Source organism: Dipodomys spectabilis, unplaced genomic scaffold, assembly GCF_019054845.1.
Source record: "Dipodomys spectabilis isolate Male_0828 unplaced genomic scaffold, ASM1905484v1 ptg000003l, whole genome shotgun sequence".
Classification (NCBI taxonomy): Eukaryota; Metazoa; Chordata; class Mammalia; order Rodentia; family Heteromyidae; genus Dipodomys; species Dipodomys spectabilis.
In genome coordinates this window covers 16704342-16718588 of record NW_024870680.1, presented here as the reverse complement: position 1 = coordinate 16718588, position 14247 = coordinate 16704342, and the positions used below count along the sequence as shown (strand labels likewise).

Here is a 14247-nt window from a genome sequence, read left to right as displayed (position 1 = left end):
CCCGCGGAGGTTGGTGGGGTGAGATCCAGAGGACGAGGACAAACGTCCAGTGCCCAGTTTAAGGCCCGGGCTGGAGGCAGGATGGCCAGGCGGAGGCGGGGTGATCTGACCTTGAGAGGCCCGATCTGAAGGATCCCCGGGGCCGCCCGGCGCGGGGTGAGGTAGTGGGAGGGGAAGGGGGAAGCGGGGAGCACAGGACTTTTGTTTGAAGACTTGGGGGGGCGGGCGAAGCCTGCAGAAGGGGCCGGGGCGGAGAGTGGCGGGGAGCGCGCCCGCCGACTTCCTGGTTGCGCCCCGCCCCGGCCCGCCTCCGCACCCCGCCCCGGCCCACCGGCCCGCCCGCCCACCCCCCCACTTCCTCCAGCCTCCCGCTCTCACTTCCTTCTCGAGCCCGGAGCTGCTGCCGCCGCCCCCAGCTCCCCCGCCGCGGGGAGGGCTCCAGGTGAGGCCCGGCCACGGCGGGCGGCAGGCAGGGGTGGGGGGGTCTGGCGGAGAGCAGTCCGACCCACCGGGGATCGGGAGCCGAGCGCGGGCCGGGAAGCTCGTTTGCCGGAGGCCGCGGGGCGGGAGGGTTTTGCTCCCCCCCCCCCCCCCCCACTCGTCGAGCGGGCGCGGCCGGCCCGGCGGGCGGGCAGGCAGGGCGGAGATGGGGCGGCTCGGAGAGTCGGGGGTCCTGGCGCCTTGCCGAGGGGTCCCGTGACCGCAGAGGGACCCCTAAAGTTGGAGCCAGGAGAAGGGTCTTTAAAAGTGGGAAGGCTCGGAGCTGGGAGACGTGGGGCTCCAAGGCGAGGTGCCCTAAAGTTGTGTGTGTGGTTGGGGGGGGCGGTGTTCATTAGTGGGTGAGGGGAGCGGGCCTTTGGGCTGGAGGGGGGCGCTGCTCCCGCCGCCCCGCGGTACTGACATTTGCAAGGCTAGGAAGGGGGCTGATGTCTGGGGTTTGGGGGGAATTTGTTGTTTTTTTAACCTTTCCCTGGGAGATGGATGTCAAACCTCTCAGGCTGCCACCCCAAGGGTCCCTGGCAATCCGGAGGACTCGGTGGGAAGCGCTGCCAACCTGCCTCCTCCTCGGGAGTGTCTTGTTTTTATGAGCTCCAACCTCTTCATCCCTGGAAGCCAAGCAACAGGTATTTAGTGCCTCACTGACCTGAGCCTGGCCTTGTTCTTTGGGGAGTAAACCAAGGAAGGAAAAGGCCTGATCTTGCCTGGTATAAGGGGTTGGAGGGACTCATGTAGAGATATTGAGAGTTACAGGGCTTTGGGGGAGGCCCCAGAGGCTCTGGCCTCCTGGAAGGACTTGACAGCCATCTCCTAGTGTTTTCTCTCCTATTCAGTGACAGGATTCTACAGATGTCTATCTTGTCTTCCTCCACCCCTTTAATGTCTACCCACTCTCTTCCCTTTCGGTCTGTTTTCCCACCTTCCTTCCCCCCCCCCCCCCCCCAAATACACAGACAAACTAGGCCTTGATGGCCTCTCAGTTGTCCCTCTGTTCCTCTTGGTCCCCTGCAGCCTCCCTTTCCCCTGCCTCTGGTGTAGCACACATGCAGCCTCTTCCCTTCATCTCTCAGCCTGTCACCTTCTGTCTCCTTCCCTTTCAGCCACTTATCTCCAGCTTTGGGGTCAGAAATTGCTGTAGAAGACTTGGTGAGTTGTGTGTGTGTGTGTGTGTGTGTGTGTGTGTGTGTGTGTGTGTGTGTGTGTGTGTGATTTTGTTCTTCTAGTTTGCTTTTTGGAGACAAGGCCTCCATAGCCAAAGCTGGTCTCAGCCTCTTCATCTCCTTTCAGCCTCTCAAGTGCTAGGATTACAGTTGTGAGCCACCACACCTGACTACTTGGGAGTTTGAGAGACTTTTCAAACCTTTCTAGTGTAAAGAGGTAGGCTGCAACCTTAGTGATAGAGATGATTAAAGGGCTGGCAATTTGTGTACATGCATGCAAGAGCATGAACATGCAAGTGCTTGTGTGTCTATATCTGTATCTCTTGGAGACAAAATAGCTGCCCTCAGCCTTGAGAGGGCCCAGAAGCTAACAGAGTGAAAGGGACTTGGAGTGGGTGACTTTGTGGTTAAGTAGGAGGAAACTGTAACAGTCAGGGTAGGGTAAGACAGGAATAAAAGTGATGAGAGAGGCCCTGGAAAATCAAAATTACCCCATTTGGGTGCATGATAAAGAAGAGGCTTTGACTGGGGGCTGGGAGAATAGACTGCAACACCTACTGGTTTCAGTATTGTCTGGTGGTGGGTAGACTGGGCAGAAGAACATTCTGGTGTGGTGAAAGGAAAGACATAGGGCACAGATGGGGATTCTAGAGGGAAGACTGCAGCTGCTCTAACTTTAGTTTTAACTTTGAATCAGGAAAAGAAAGATAGGAGGTAAAGGTGTCTGTCCCTTTTTCCCTGCCGATTTCTGGGGCTTGTCCCAGCTGGGTACCCACATATTCTTATCTGCTTTAGGGCTAAGGTTACCAGGAAGCCCTCTGCTGACCTTTGTTCCTTTAGGCATCCTTAATATATCCTCTGCCAAGGACCCTCTCTGCCCTCTCTCTGAAACATTTCTCCTAAGTCTAACTTGAGTCTCTCCTGGCTTTTTCAAGTGCTTGTCTACATTCTAGAGCTGCTCCCTCAAGCCTTTGGGCGGCATGCTTAGAGATCTTGTTTCTCTCCACCTCCTGTAACCTCTGTATTCATTCCACTCCACTAGAAAAAAAAAGAGGGAGAGAGAAGTGGAGGGGACCAAGTGAAACATTTTGGGGATCTCTAAGGCACAGCTAAATTTAAGAGCTATCCTCCTTCATCCTATCCTCTTACCATCTCACAGTTGTTCCTCTCCCATAAATTGTCCCTTCTTCCAATCCTGCCCTTTACTCTTTTCTGGGATGTACAGAGAGAGGTTCAGGCCCAGTAGGAAATCCAAGGGATCTGTATTAAATCCCAGCTCAGGGAATTTGTGTGCATACAAGGCACTTTCCCAGCATCACAGCTCAATAAAAATCCCCAGGAGTCCTGATTCCCAGCCTAGCAAACCTGTACTTATTTTAGTATTCGGCATAACTAAGCAACCTGCTGAACTCTGAGAGTGAAGATAAAGCAGAAGAAATAGATTTTTTTCCTGGGCTTCATTGAAAATTTGAACCAATTGCCAGAAAATCAGTGCTGGAAAAATATGACCAGAGTGAAAGGGATCTAAATAGTATGTTACAACTGAGTATGAGACTGCTGTGGAGGACTTAGCTAAAAAAGTAGGATTGATGGTCTGGGAATGTGGCTTAGTAGTAGAGTGCTTGCCTAGCATGCATGAAGCCCTGTTCCATTCCTTAGTACACATAAACAGAAAAAGCCAGAAGTAGTGCTGTGGCTCAGGTGGTAGAGTGCTAGCCTTGAGCAAAACCAGCACAGGGACAGTGCCTGCCCAGGCCCTGAGTTCAAGCCTCAGGACAGGAGAAAGGGAAAAAATAAATAAAAAGTAGGACTGAGATTGTGACACTTCATGAAAACAAAGTAGTGGTGTGAGATTGCTACATATCCTGCTTGGGAAGCTAGGATTTGGAGAGTTATTTCTAGCAAGAGGTTAGGGCAGATGGGGTGTTTGCTCTGAGCTTTTAGGTGGTGATGAGCGGGAAGATAGGAGAAGCTGCAGCTATAGTGAGACGATTGTGACTATATTAGGCTGATAGTAGCTGGGGAACTGTAAGTAAGAAAGGGGACTGGACTCAAGCCAAAGACCCTTTACTCTATATGCAGTGTGGATCCATTAGAAAGGGAAGGGTTATAGGGGTCCGTGAGAAGAGCTGAGAAGGGAAACTAAAGACAAAGCGTGAGCCACCTCCCCAGATCAGACTGGTTTTCCTGTCCAGGGTCCAGCTTCCTCTTTTGTCCTCATCTGATATGGGGGGAGGTCATCTCCCCAGGAGCTAAAGGCCAGAGGAGGAGCTTGGCTGCAGCAGGGCCAGGATAGCTGGCTGTCCAGTCATGATAGTGCTAACTCATGAACACTACAGGTTGGGCTAACCATGGTGGCCTAGAAACTTAGAAGCCTAGAGCTCAAACATAGGCTAACCTGCCTCCTTTGGCCCTTTTCACAAACCATGGTAGGGCCCTCTGAATGAAGTCAGAGGGATGGTGGGTCCGTTTCCAGGCTAGAGTAACACATTTTCTTTGTGGAACTCAAGGTTAGGAGATCCAGGACTTGTCCTGGGCTTACGATCAACCGTGTAAAATTTACTTTCTCTTGGTTCACTGTCAACAGTGAAGAGTTGGATTATCAATACTTCCAAAGTGCACAGTGAAAGCTTTGACTTTCCCTTCCCACAAAAGATTCCTAATAACCGCCCCCCCCCTCCCTCTCAATACCTCTTCCCCCCCCCCACCTTCCTTCTCAGTTAACCTTGATCTGCCAGGCCTCTATGTATATGTCAAAGGCAGAACTCTATGGCTCTTTCCCCAAAGCACAAGGATTAATATGAGGTCAGGCAGAGAGTGTTGGGGATTTCACAGGGGACAGCAAGATTGGGGAGTACCCTGTCCCACTGACCGTGGAAAACAGATAGTGGAGTTTCCTCCCTGATGTTATTTTCCCTTGTGGAAAGCCCCCTCAGTCCTTGGGTAAGCCTAAAGAGACTGGGCAGCCCTGGGTTTCTCTGTGGGTATTTTCGGCTAGCGGGCACAGGATTTGGTAGTCTGTGTAGCCTTGTGTGTAATGAGGAAAGGCAAAGGAGGTGCCACTTCACAGGCCTTTCATGGGGCCCAGGGACTGCTGAGCTGCAGCTAGGGGGGAGAGGGGAGGAGAAGAGCTTTTTTCTTGGTGGTTTGGTGGGGGGAGGGAGGAGGAGTCTCCCCGGCTTCCCCAGCCAGTGCTGTCCTGGCCCTGATGCTCCTCACTTTTTGTAGAACACCCAGAGCACTAGGAGGGCCAGAGAAAAAGGAAGGGATTCGAGAAAGGATCTCAACTCCCTATATCTTGGTCAGGGACACCTGACCAAGTACCTAAAGGATGGCATCAACTTCTCTTCCCCTAGTGGCTGCAGAGCAGGATCCTCTGTAGGTACTGAAGGATGGAAAATGGGAACATGTAGTAGAGTCCTGTAATATGAGAACTAAGCTCTCTTGAGTTCTTCCCTGCTTATGAGAAGGGGAAGAAAAGAGAGACTCAGCCCTTGGCCTGGTCCCAGCCCTACACTGACCTCATGTCTCCCCCGGCCGCTTCCTCCTCCCAGTCCAGCTGCAAGCAGCTGCAGCCCCTGTAATTCTCCTTGTGTCACCTCTTCTCTTTCATCCCTTCAAAATAAACAAATTTGTAGAACCTTTCCAAGAGTGTTCTGTCTCTACCATAAGGGTCTTCAGACATTCTAATCCAAACCTTAGCTTTTTTCCAATCTTCAACCCTAGCTCTGACTCCTTTGCCCCTTATTCTTCAAGCTGAAGACAAAGTAAACTAGCTTACATGTTGTTCATTATCCTAACTTCATGCTCCTCTGAGTGAGGAAGAAGTTGACAACCTTTGTCCTGTGTCTTTTGGTCATAGAGAATTTCCTTATTCCCAGCTTCAATGTCTGGATTGATGGAAGAAGAAGAGGTGTATGTCAGTCCACAGTTTTTGCTTAGCCCTCTGCTTAGTCCTATGAATTAAAATGACAAACTCTCCTCTCTGTGAAGCATCTAGTTAGTTTAGCACAATCATCAGAAGGAAAGGTACGCAGAGGAGAACTGAGCCTTGGAGGGCAGAAAAAAATCTGAAGGGACAATCAGCATTTCAGAAACAGGAACAACCTCGTGTGAAGACAGAGGACTGGTTGAGTTCACCGAGTTATTTTACTGAGCCCAGCCTATGTGTGCTGGGCTTATCCCAGGGAGATAGAAATTAGCCAGGACCTTGCCTTCTAGGCTCTCCCAATGGAATGACAGGAGATAAGGCTCAGGTCAGAGCCCTGTGCTGGTGGCTCATACCTGTAATCCTAGCTACTCAGAAGGCTGAGATCTGAGGATCATAGTTCAAAGCTAGCTAATCAGGAAAGTCTATGAGACTCTTACCTCTAATTAATACCAGAAAACCAGAAGTGGAGCTGTGGCTCAAAGTGGTAGAGCCCTAGCCTTGAATTGAAGAGCTCAGGGATAAGGCCCAGGTCCAGAGTTCAACTGACAAAAACAAAAAAAACCTAAAAATAAAAAGATTCAGATCAGTCTCCCAAGTGATCCAAGTAAGTACCTGTGAGAGAGAGACAGGCATCAGACATTGGATAGGATAAGTCATGACATGGATAGTTTATAAAAAATTTTCCTGCAGCAAGTAGCAGTTGTTTGGTTCTATGAATATTTCTACTTGTGTTTAGGGAAGAGAATATGGAAGCTACCTTGTAGATCAGGATGGTGTGGCCAGAGGTAAGGGTTGGAATGTCTAGAGGTATATTATGGTGAGAAAGGTGCAGGGAGATCTGCAGAGGACCTCTAGAGTAGAGGCAGATTAGAAGGCTGTAGTAAGTTCCCATGTCATAGAGCCCATCCTTCCCCTCCCCCACTCCCAGTTGGGACACTTCCCCTGCTCTAACCGCCACAGAGATCTGGCAATCAAGAACACTTCAGTGCTTCCTTTTCCTCCTCCCTCTAGGTCTGCCTGGGCTACACCCCAGGGCCAGGACTAAGTAGATGTAAGCTGGGCATCAAGGACCCCACTCTAGTAGGGTTGCTTCTCCTCTCCCCGCTCCATGAGCTGTGCTCCCGCAGACTCTGCTGGAACTAGTTTAGGAAGAGTGACTTGCCCATCCTTGCTCTCTATTAAGATTTAGCATTTCTGGGGCTGGGAAGGTGGCTCAGTGGTAGAGTGCTTGCCTTGCAGGCATGAGGCCCTGGGTTCGATTCCTTAGCACCACATAAACAGAAAAAGCTCTACCACTGTGGCCCAAGTGGTAGAGCAGTAGCCTTGAGCTGAAGAGCTGAGGGACAGTGCCCAGGCCCAGTGTTTTGACCCCATGATAGACTAAAAAAAAAAGATTTAGCATTTCAGGTGTTTAGTTTTGGGTGCCAGAAGGGGTCTGTTTCCAGGCCTCAGTTATGAAGATAGGTGGTAAATCACAGTGTTTTACACTCCTGTGTGTCCCACTATATAGTCATAGCTTTTTTTGTGAATGAGTTGAGAAAAGCTAGGCCTATTATTTAAGGATATCCACAGTTGGGTAACTTTATATGATTCTTGGAGTTATAGGGCTATATGATGGAAATTTAAGGAATTCAGTAGCCTCGTGGAATGATGAGACTTAAATTAGGCCTCCAGGAGTCCGAATGTTAGAGAAGCAAGAGGGATTGTCAGCAGAGACCTTGAGGATCCCTCGGGAGCAAGATGGGAACCCACTTACAAAATATCTACATTGAGCACATATATTGTATATTAATGCATTTAATCCTCATAGCAACCCTATGAAATAGGTACTGTTGGGACTCATTTGAAAGCTGAATTGAAGCTTAGAGAAGTAACCCTTCATAAGTTCAAGGTCACACAGCTGATAAGTGGCAGAACTATGACTTAAACCTTTGGCATCTTTGTGACTCCAAAATTCCTTTCAGAATATGAACAACTTTGAACAACAAAATGATATGAATTAGGGGCTGGGAAGGTGGTTCAGTGGTAGAGTGCTTGCCTTGCATGCATGAGCACCACATAAGCAGAAAAAGCTGGAAGTGGTGCTGTGGCTCAAATGGTAGAGCACTAGCCTTGAGCTGAAGAGCTAAGGGACAGCACCCACGCCCAGAGTTCAGGCACCATGAATGGCAAAAAAAAAAAAAAAAAGATATGAGTTAAATTGGAATAAATACCAGAACAAGTTTGGCTATACAGTACAAATCTGCAAATATCAACTTATTTGCTAGACAAAAAAAAATTTTTTTTAAGTTAGTGATAAGTCAAAACACAAGCTCAGGCAGGCTACTCCTAGTTCAGCATTAATACCCCTTCTTCCTATCTGGCAGCTTTAGCATATGAACTATGGGAACTTGTTGAACCCAATTCCTGCCAAAGGATTTTAGAGAAAAGAGTTGTCTTGGGAGAGAGGATGAGGGTCTGAACTGGATCTGAATAGGGAGAACTGGACTGATGCCACCACTCAGACATATGCAAACTCCGTGCTTCCTGCCTCTTGGGATGAAAAGCTTGCTACAGTCACCTCCTGTGTTCACAGCACATCACAACTTACAAAAGCAAATTCATTCTCATTCTTAGTTAGGATCCTCAATGCAGTCCTGTGAGACTGGCAGGGCCAGCTACTGTTATACAGATGAAGAAACTAAGGCTTCAGGAAGAAGAATGATTTAACTTGCTCAAATTCACACAGTTGGCTGGTAAGGGATAACTTGGAGCTGTGTGATATATTGAGAAAAACATAGGACCTTTGGATCACAAAACTGGGTTTGTGTCCTATCCTCTCATATTAGGTAGCTGTGTAACATTGGATTAACTACTGAATTTGTTTCTTTATTTGTAAACTGGTAGTAAAGATTAAATCACATAATACTAGGCTAGCTAGTTGTTGTTGTTTTTTGTTTTGTTTTAACCATATGAGGGCTTTTTATCAAGGGTGCAGATCAGAAGATGTGCCCAGGTCAGATGCAGGTATTTGGTGCTCTAGCTTTATACCACACCTTGTTTTGGACATACCTCATTCATAATCCTTTTCCGGTGTCAGTCCCTGTTCCTTTGCCAGCTAGGAAACTACCCTCTTCCCTTTCCCATCTCCTTTGAACATTGATTTACTGATGGTTGGTTGATAAGTACCTTCCTAGAGCCTGTTGTACTTTCAGTCTTGAGCCAGAGTTCCCTCCATGCCTTCCTGCCTGGGCCAGCCCTCTGCTGGGCTTGTCTGGGAGAGGTCTCAGGCATACTGACACACCCACTCATTCTATGGAACTAAAAACTACAGCCTCTTGGCCACCCCCACCCCCTCCCAGTTCTGTGGGATGCTAGGCCCTCCCAAACAATCCACTGTATACAAGTAAAGTCTCCTAGTGTTTTTGTCATAGGCTGTGTGTGTGTGTGTGTGTGTGCCCCAGTTCTGAGGACTGAGCTCAGTGCTATCCCTGAACTTTTGCACAAGGCTAGCACTCTGCCACTTAAGCCACACTACCACTTCTGGCTTTTTCTGAGTAGTTTATTGGAGATAAGAGTGTGAAGGACTTTTCTGCCTTGTCTGACACTGAACCGCCGTTCTCATATCTTGTCTCTTGAGTAGCTAAGCTTACAGACATGAGCCATCGGTGCCCAGCTCTTTTGTTTTTTTTTTGTTTTTTTTGTCGGTCATGGGGCTTGAACTCTGGGCCTGGGCGCTGTCCCTCAGCTCTTCAGCTCAAAGCGAGCGCTCTACCACTTGAGCTACAGGGCCACTTCCGGCTTTCTGGTGGTTTATTGGAGATAGGAGTCTCACGGTCTCTCCGGCCCGGGCTGGCTTTGAACCATGATCCTCAGATCTCAGTCTCCTGAGTAGCTAGGATTACAGGCGTGAACCACCAGCGCCCGGCTTCTTTTGTTATTTTTTTTTAAAGGCAAGGTCTTACTACACAGAACATATATAGAAGGATCTCCAACACATGATCCTTCTACCTCAGCCTTCCCAGTGCTGGGATTACAAGCATGTGCTTCCATACCCAGTTTGTTATTTTCATTTCCTGAAAGGAAAACAAACTAAGACGCAGAGAGAAAAAGTGTCTCAGTGAGGCTGGGCATGTGGCTTAGTGGTAGAGTGCTTGCCTAGCATGAATGGAGCCCTGGGTTCCATTCCTCAGTACCACATAAACAAAAAACGGCTGGGAGTTGTAGCACAAGTGGTACAGTGTTAGCATTGAGCAAAAACTGGAGCCCAGGCACTGAGTTCAAGCCCCAGGACTGGCAAAAACAAAAGTGCCTCAGTATCTTAAGTTTGGTAGTAGTCAACAGAGCTGAGGCTCAAACTTGGGTCTTTGAATTTCTTCCCTGACTACTCTCTAAATGTCTAAATGACATGAAGTTATGCATATACACAGCACACTTTTTAATGCAAATAAGATGAAAATAATGTTAATGGGAATCAAAAGAGGTAATTTCATAGATTGAAATCATTTCCCTTCCAGCTAGTCCCACAGGAAGCTGTGGCTTTTAGGACAAGCTTGTGTCATTTGCAGCCCCTACACCACCAGTGTTCGTTTTCTGCTTCGGTAGGGGATTCCCCTCCACTGTTACACTTGCACACTGTCTGATTTTTTTTTTTCAAATTTTTTATTGTGATTAAGTGGTTACATAATTTCCCAAATTTCACAGTATTGTGGGATAGTGATGCTCAGTTAAAGTCACAAACACATTCTAACTTTCCTGGAGCAAATTGTCTATCACGGTCTATAACATTTATGAGTTCTATGAGCTTTGCCATAGTTATTTCTTCCACATTGGGTGGTATGTACATTTCTTTTGTTTTGCATAACATCAGCTGTTCCCTCTTTCCCACTTGTTCCCTCCCTCCCATCACTGTCATTAAGTTTCTTAGTTCATTTTGGTCAATGTCCAGTGCAGCTGATGGGTCACACTGTTATATGTTTTCCCCTGATTCCCTCTAGTTCTGTGTCATCTTCCTGGTTCCCCTCAGGTGTGCACATATATACCATACATGTGATCAGAAGCATGGGGTTATTTAGTAGTGATTTGACTAGATGAGTGGAAGTCCTTTGTTTCTTAAATCCTGTTAATTTTGTTGTATCACCTAACATTTTGGATTTAACATCCACTTATCAGGGAGACCATGTACCATTTGTCTCTTTGCTCTTGGCTTACCTCGCTCAACATGATTTTTTCTAGCTCCATCCATTTCCCTGCAAATGCCATTATTTTGTCGTTTCTAATGGCTGCATAATATTCTATTGTGTATAGATAGCACAGTTTTAGGACCCATTCATCTGAGGTGGGACATCTGGATTGTTTCCATATCCTAGCTATTGTGAGCAGTGCTGCAATAAACATGGAGGTGCACGTGTCCTTGTATACTGGTTCCTGTTGTTCAGGATAGATGCCTAAAATGGTATGACTGGGTCATAAGGGAGGTCAATATTTAGCTTTCTGAGGACCCTCCAGACTGCTTTCCAAAGTGGTTGTATAAGTGTACATTCCCACCAGCAGTGTAATAGGGTTCCTCTTTCTCCTCATCCCTTCCAGAATTTGTTGTTGGCTGACTTTAGGATGTGGGCCATTCTGACTGGGTAAGGTGGTATCTCAAGGTTGTCTTTATTTGCATTTCCTTCACAGCCAGGGATGGTGAACATTTCCTCATGTGTTTCTTTGCCATTTTTATCTCTTCATCTGAGAAGTCTCTTTAGGTCCCCTTGCCCATTTAGTAATTGGTTTGTTAGGTTTGGGAGGGATTAGTTTCTTGAGTTCCCTGTACATACTGGATATTAATACCTTGTCTGATAATATTGCTGGTAAATATTTTTTCCCAATTAGTTGGTTGTCTTTCTAGCTTGGTTGCAATAGCTTTAGCTGTGCAGAAGCTTTTTATTTTAAAGTAGTCCCATTTGTCGAGTCTCTCTCCAATTTGTTGTGACCCTGGGACTCTATTCAGGAAGTTCTTTCCTGTGCCTATAAGTTCAAGTGTCTCTTCTACTCTGTCCTGCAGTAGTTTCAGAGATTCAGGTTTAATGTTAAGATCTTTAATCCATTTTGAGTTGATGTTGGTGCATGGGGATAGGCTGGGGTCCACTTTTAGTCTTCTGCATGTGGCTGCCCACACTGTCTGATTTTTGAGGTTTCTGAACCAATGATGAGAGATCAAGCTGGTGGAATGGGTCTACTCTCTACACTTGGGCACCCTCCTTTGTCTATACTGCCTAGGGAAATGGAAAAATGGCTAATATTGTGGGGAGCTACTGGGGCTCAAACCTGTAAAACCTAGCTTCTCAGGTGACAGAGGTCTGAGGATCATGGTTTGAATTCATCCCAGGCCAGTAGGTCCATGAGACTCTTACCTCCTAGTTAACCACCCAAAAGCTCAAGGACAGTGCCCAGGCATTGAGTTCAAACCCCAGGATGCATGTGTACACCCCTCCCCACCCAACAATACTCTTTGACCAAGTATTCTAAGTGCTTTACCTGTATTAATGTATATTATCCTTATAACCAAATGAGATAGGTATTACTTTATCCTCATCTTACTGAATTACAATAGGCATGGGGAGGGAAAGTGATTTGCCTACTGTTACAGCTGAAAAATAGCAGAACGAGGATTTTTCCTTTGGTCTGGCACTTGACCCTGTGTGCTTCCTGCCACATTATACTGCGTCTTTATAACATCTTGCTCAATACCTATCAATGTCTGTCTGTCTCTCTGATGTCTGTCTTACTGAGATTTTGGAATCCTGTCAAGTTAACAAAACAGGAGTTGGTTTCTCTCTGTAGCCCCAATTTTTCTTTGCAATATGTATCGAAGCCTAATTAGGAGTGTCTTTCTTACCTCTTCACAGGTCATTGCTTCCAGAGGGGCCCAAGAAAGGGAGGAGGCACCGCCTCCCCTACAGCAACTTCACCCACAATGCAGAGCATCAAGTGTGTGGTGGTGGGCGATGGGGCTGTGGGCAAGACATGCCTGCTCATCTGCTACACAACTAATGCCTTCCCCAAGGAGTATATTCCTACGGTGTTCGACAATTACAGCGCCCAGAGCGCAGTTGATGGGCGCACAGTGAACCTGAACCTATGGGACACTGCGGGCCAGGAGGAGTATGACCGCCTCCGCACACTTTCCTACCCTCAGACCAACGTCTTTGTCATCTGTTTCTCCATTGCCAGCCCGCCCTCCTATGAGAATGTGAGGCACAAGTGGCATCCAGAGGTGTGCCACCACTGCCCTGATGTGCCCATCCTCCTGGTGGGCACCAAGAAGGACCTGAGAGCCCAGCCTGACACCCTTCGGCGCCTCAAGGAGCAGGGCCAAGCACCCATCACACCCCAGCAAGGCCAGACACTGGCCAAGCAGATCCACGCTGTGCGCTACCTCGAGTGCTCGGCCCTGCAGCAGGACGGCGTGAAGGAAGTGTTTGCTGAGGCTGTCCGGGCTGTGCTCAACCCCACACCGATCAAGCGTGGGCGGTCCTGTGTCCTCTTGTGACCCTGGCCCTCAGCTTAAAGGCTGCCCCTGCCCCCCCACCAGTTGTGCCTTGGCGCCTTGTCTGCCCCCAGCTGTGCCTTAAGGACTAATTCTGGCACTCACTTGCCCCCGGGAGCTCCTGGAATGCCTTTTTCTCCTTAAGGAGGCCTACAGGGAAAGGGGCTTTGGGCCCTGCCCCAACCTGCTTGGGAACATCAGGTATTCTCATGAGCTTACCCAGGCCAAGGTTGATTCTCCCAAGAGGCCAACCCAGTGCCATCCCTCCACTTTCCGCTACTGACCAGTTCATCCAGCTTTCTATGACATGCCTACTGTGGTGCCTCCTCTCAGGTTAGGGGCTCAGCCATCTCTAACCTCTGCCCTTGCTGCTCTTGGAATTGCCCTACCCCAAACCTCGAAGTGCTCTCCCTTCATCAAGGAAGGAACTACAAGACCTGAGAAGATAAATGTGCCCTAACCTGCTCAGTGTGTCCAAGCCTTACGCATCTGCTGACTGACTCAGCCCCCCGTGCTCCTGGGGGCCTGTCCTACCCCCATCAGCATCAATAAAACCTCCTGTTTTCAGTGGCCCTGCCTCCTCCCTGTTGTGCTGGGCATTAGGGGGTGGGCATGGGCTAGGGCTCCCCAGAGACTGGGAGTCTTTTGTTTGCACTAAGAGGGGACAAGTGACAATAGACTTCATTGTTGATCTCCCCCAACCCCCAATTTTCCTAACAAAGCTCTGAGCCCAGCCACTGATGCTATAGTGAATTAAGATGCAAAGCTTGAAGAAAGACTTCCTGGTTTAAGACTCAGAAAGAGAATGGGAGCCATTAGCTTGAAACCAGGTGCTCATGCATCTGAACTGTCCCGGTAATATATACTTCTAAGAGGATTCATGGTGGTGGGGGTTCTAGGGCTTGAACTTAGGACCTCACACTTGCTAAGTAGGCACTCTACCTCTTTTCCTATTCCCCATCCCCTTCCATGGGACAGATCTTAACTCTGCCTGAAGTCATTACAGTCACTCCAGTCACGATCACTAAAATGGAGGCTTATATTAGCCTTAAGAGACAACCAGATTAAAAGTGGGGGCCAGGGTGAGTGATGGGTGCCAGATGGAATAAGACCAAGGTGGACTTATTCACTCCCTTCTGGAGCCC

At 48.3% G+C, this 14247-nt stretch overlaps 1 protein-coding gene across 3 annotated transcripts; it reads left to right on the top strand.

Moving 5' to 3' along the window:
* The first annotated feature begins 358 nt into the window (after positions 1 to 358).
* Positions 359 to 13672, top strand: Rhog (ras homolog family member G). Of its 3 annotated transcripts, XM_042687810.1 has the most exons (3): positions 390 to 442; positions 1599 to 1644; positions 12462 to 13672. In XM_042687810.1, exon 3 carries the CDS (start codon positions 12530 to 12532, stop codon positions 13103 to 13105), a length of 576 nt encoding a protein of 191 aa, XP_042543744.1. In that variant the 5' UTR covers positions 390 to 442; positions 1599 to 1644; positions 12462 to 12529; the 3' UTR covers positions 13106 to 13672. The 3 variants fall into 3 exon arrangements, with proteins under 3 accessions (XP_042543735.1, XP_042543744.1, XP_042543725.1); XM_042687801.1 differs by lacking the exon at positions 1599 to 1644 and having other exon boundaries at positions 359 to 442; XM_042687791.1 differs by lacking the exons at positions 390 to 442; positions 1599 to 1644 and adding an exon at positions 1009 to 1124.
* Positions 13673 to 14247: the final 575 nt, after the last annotated feature.

Excerpts from the sequence above, each read along its gene's own strand:
- Rhog (XM_042687791.1), top strand. The coding sequence starts at position 1,085 with ATGAGCTCCAACCTCTTCATCCCTGGAAGCCAAGCAACAG. Across the intron at positions 1,125-12,461 it reads CCCTGGAAGCCAAGCAACAG|GTCATTGCTTCCAGAGGGGC; the intron begins GTATTTAGTGCC and ends ACCTCTTCACAG.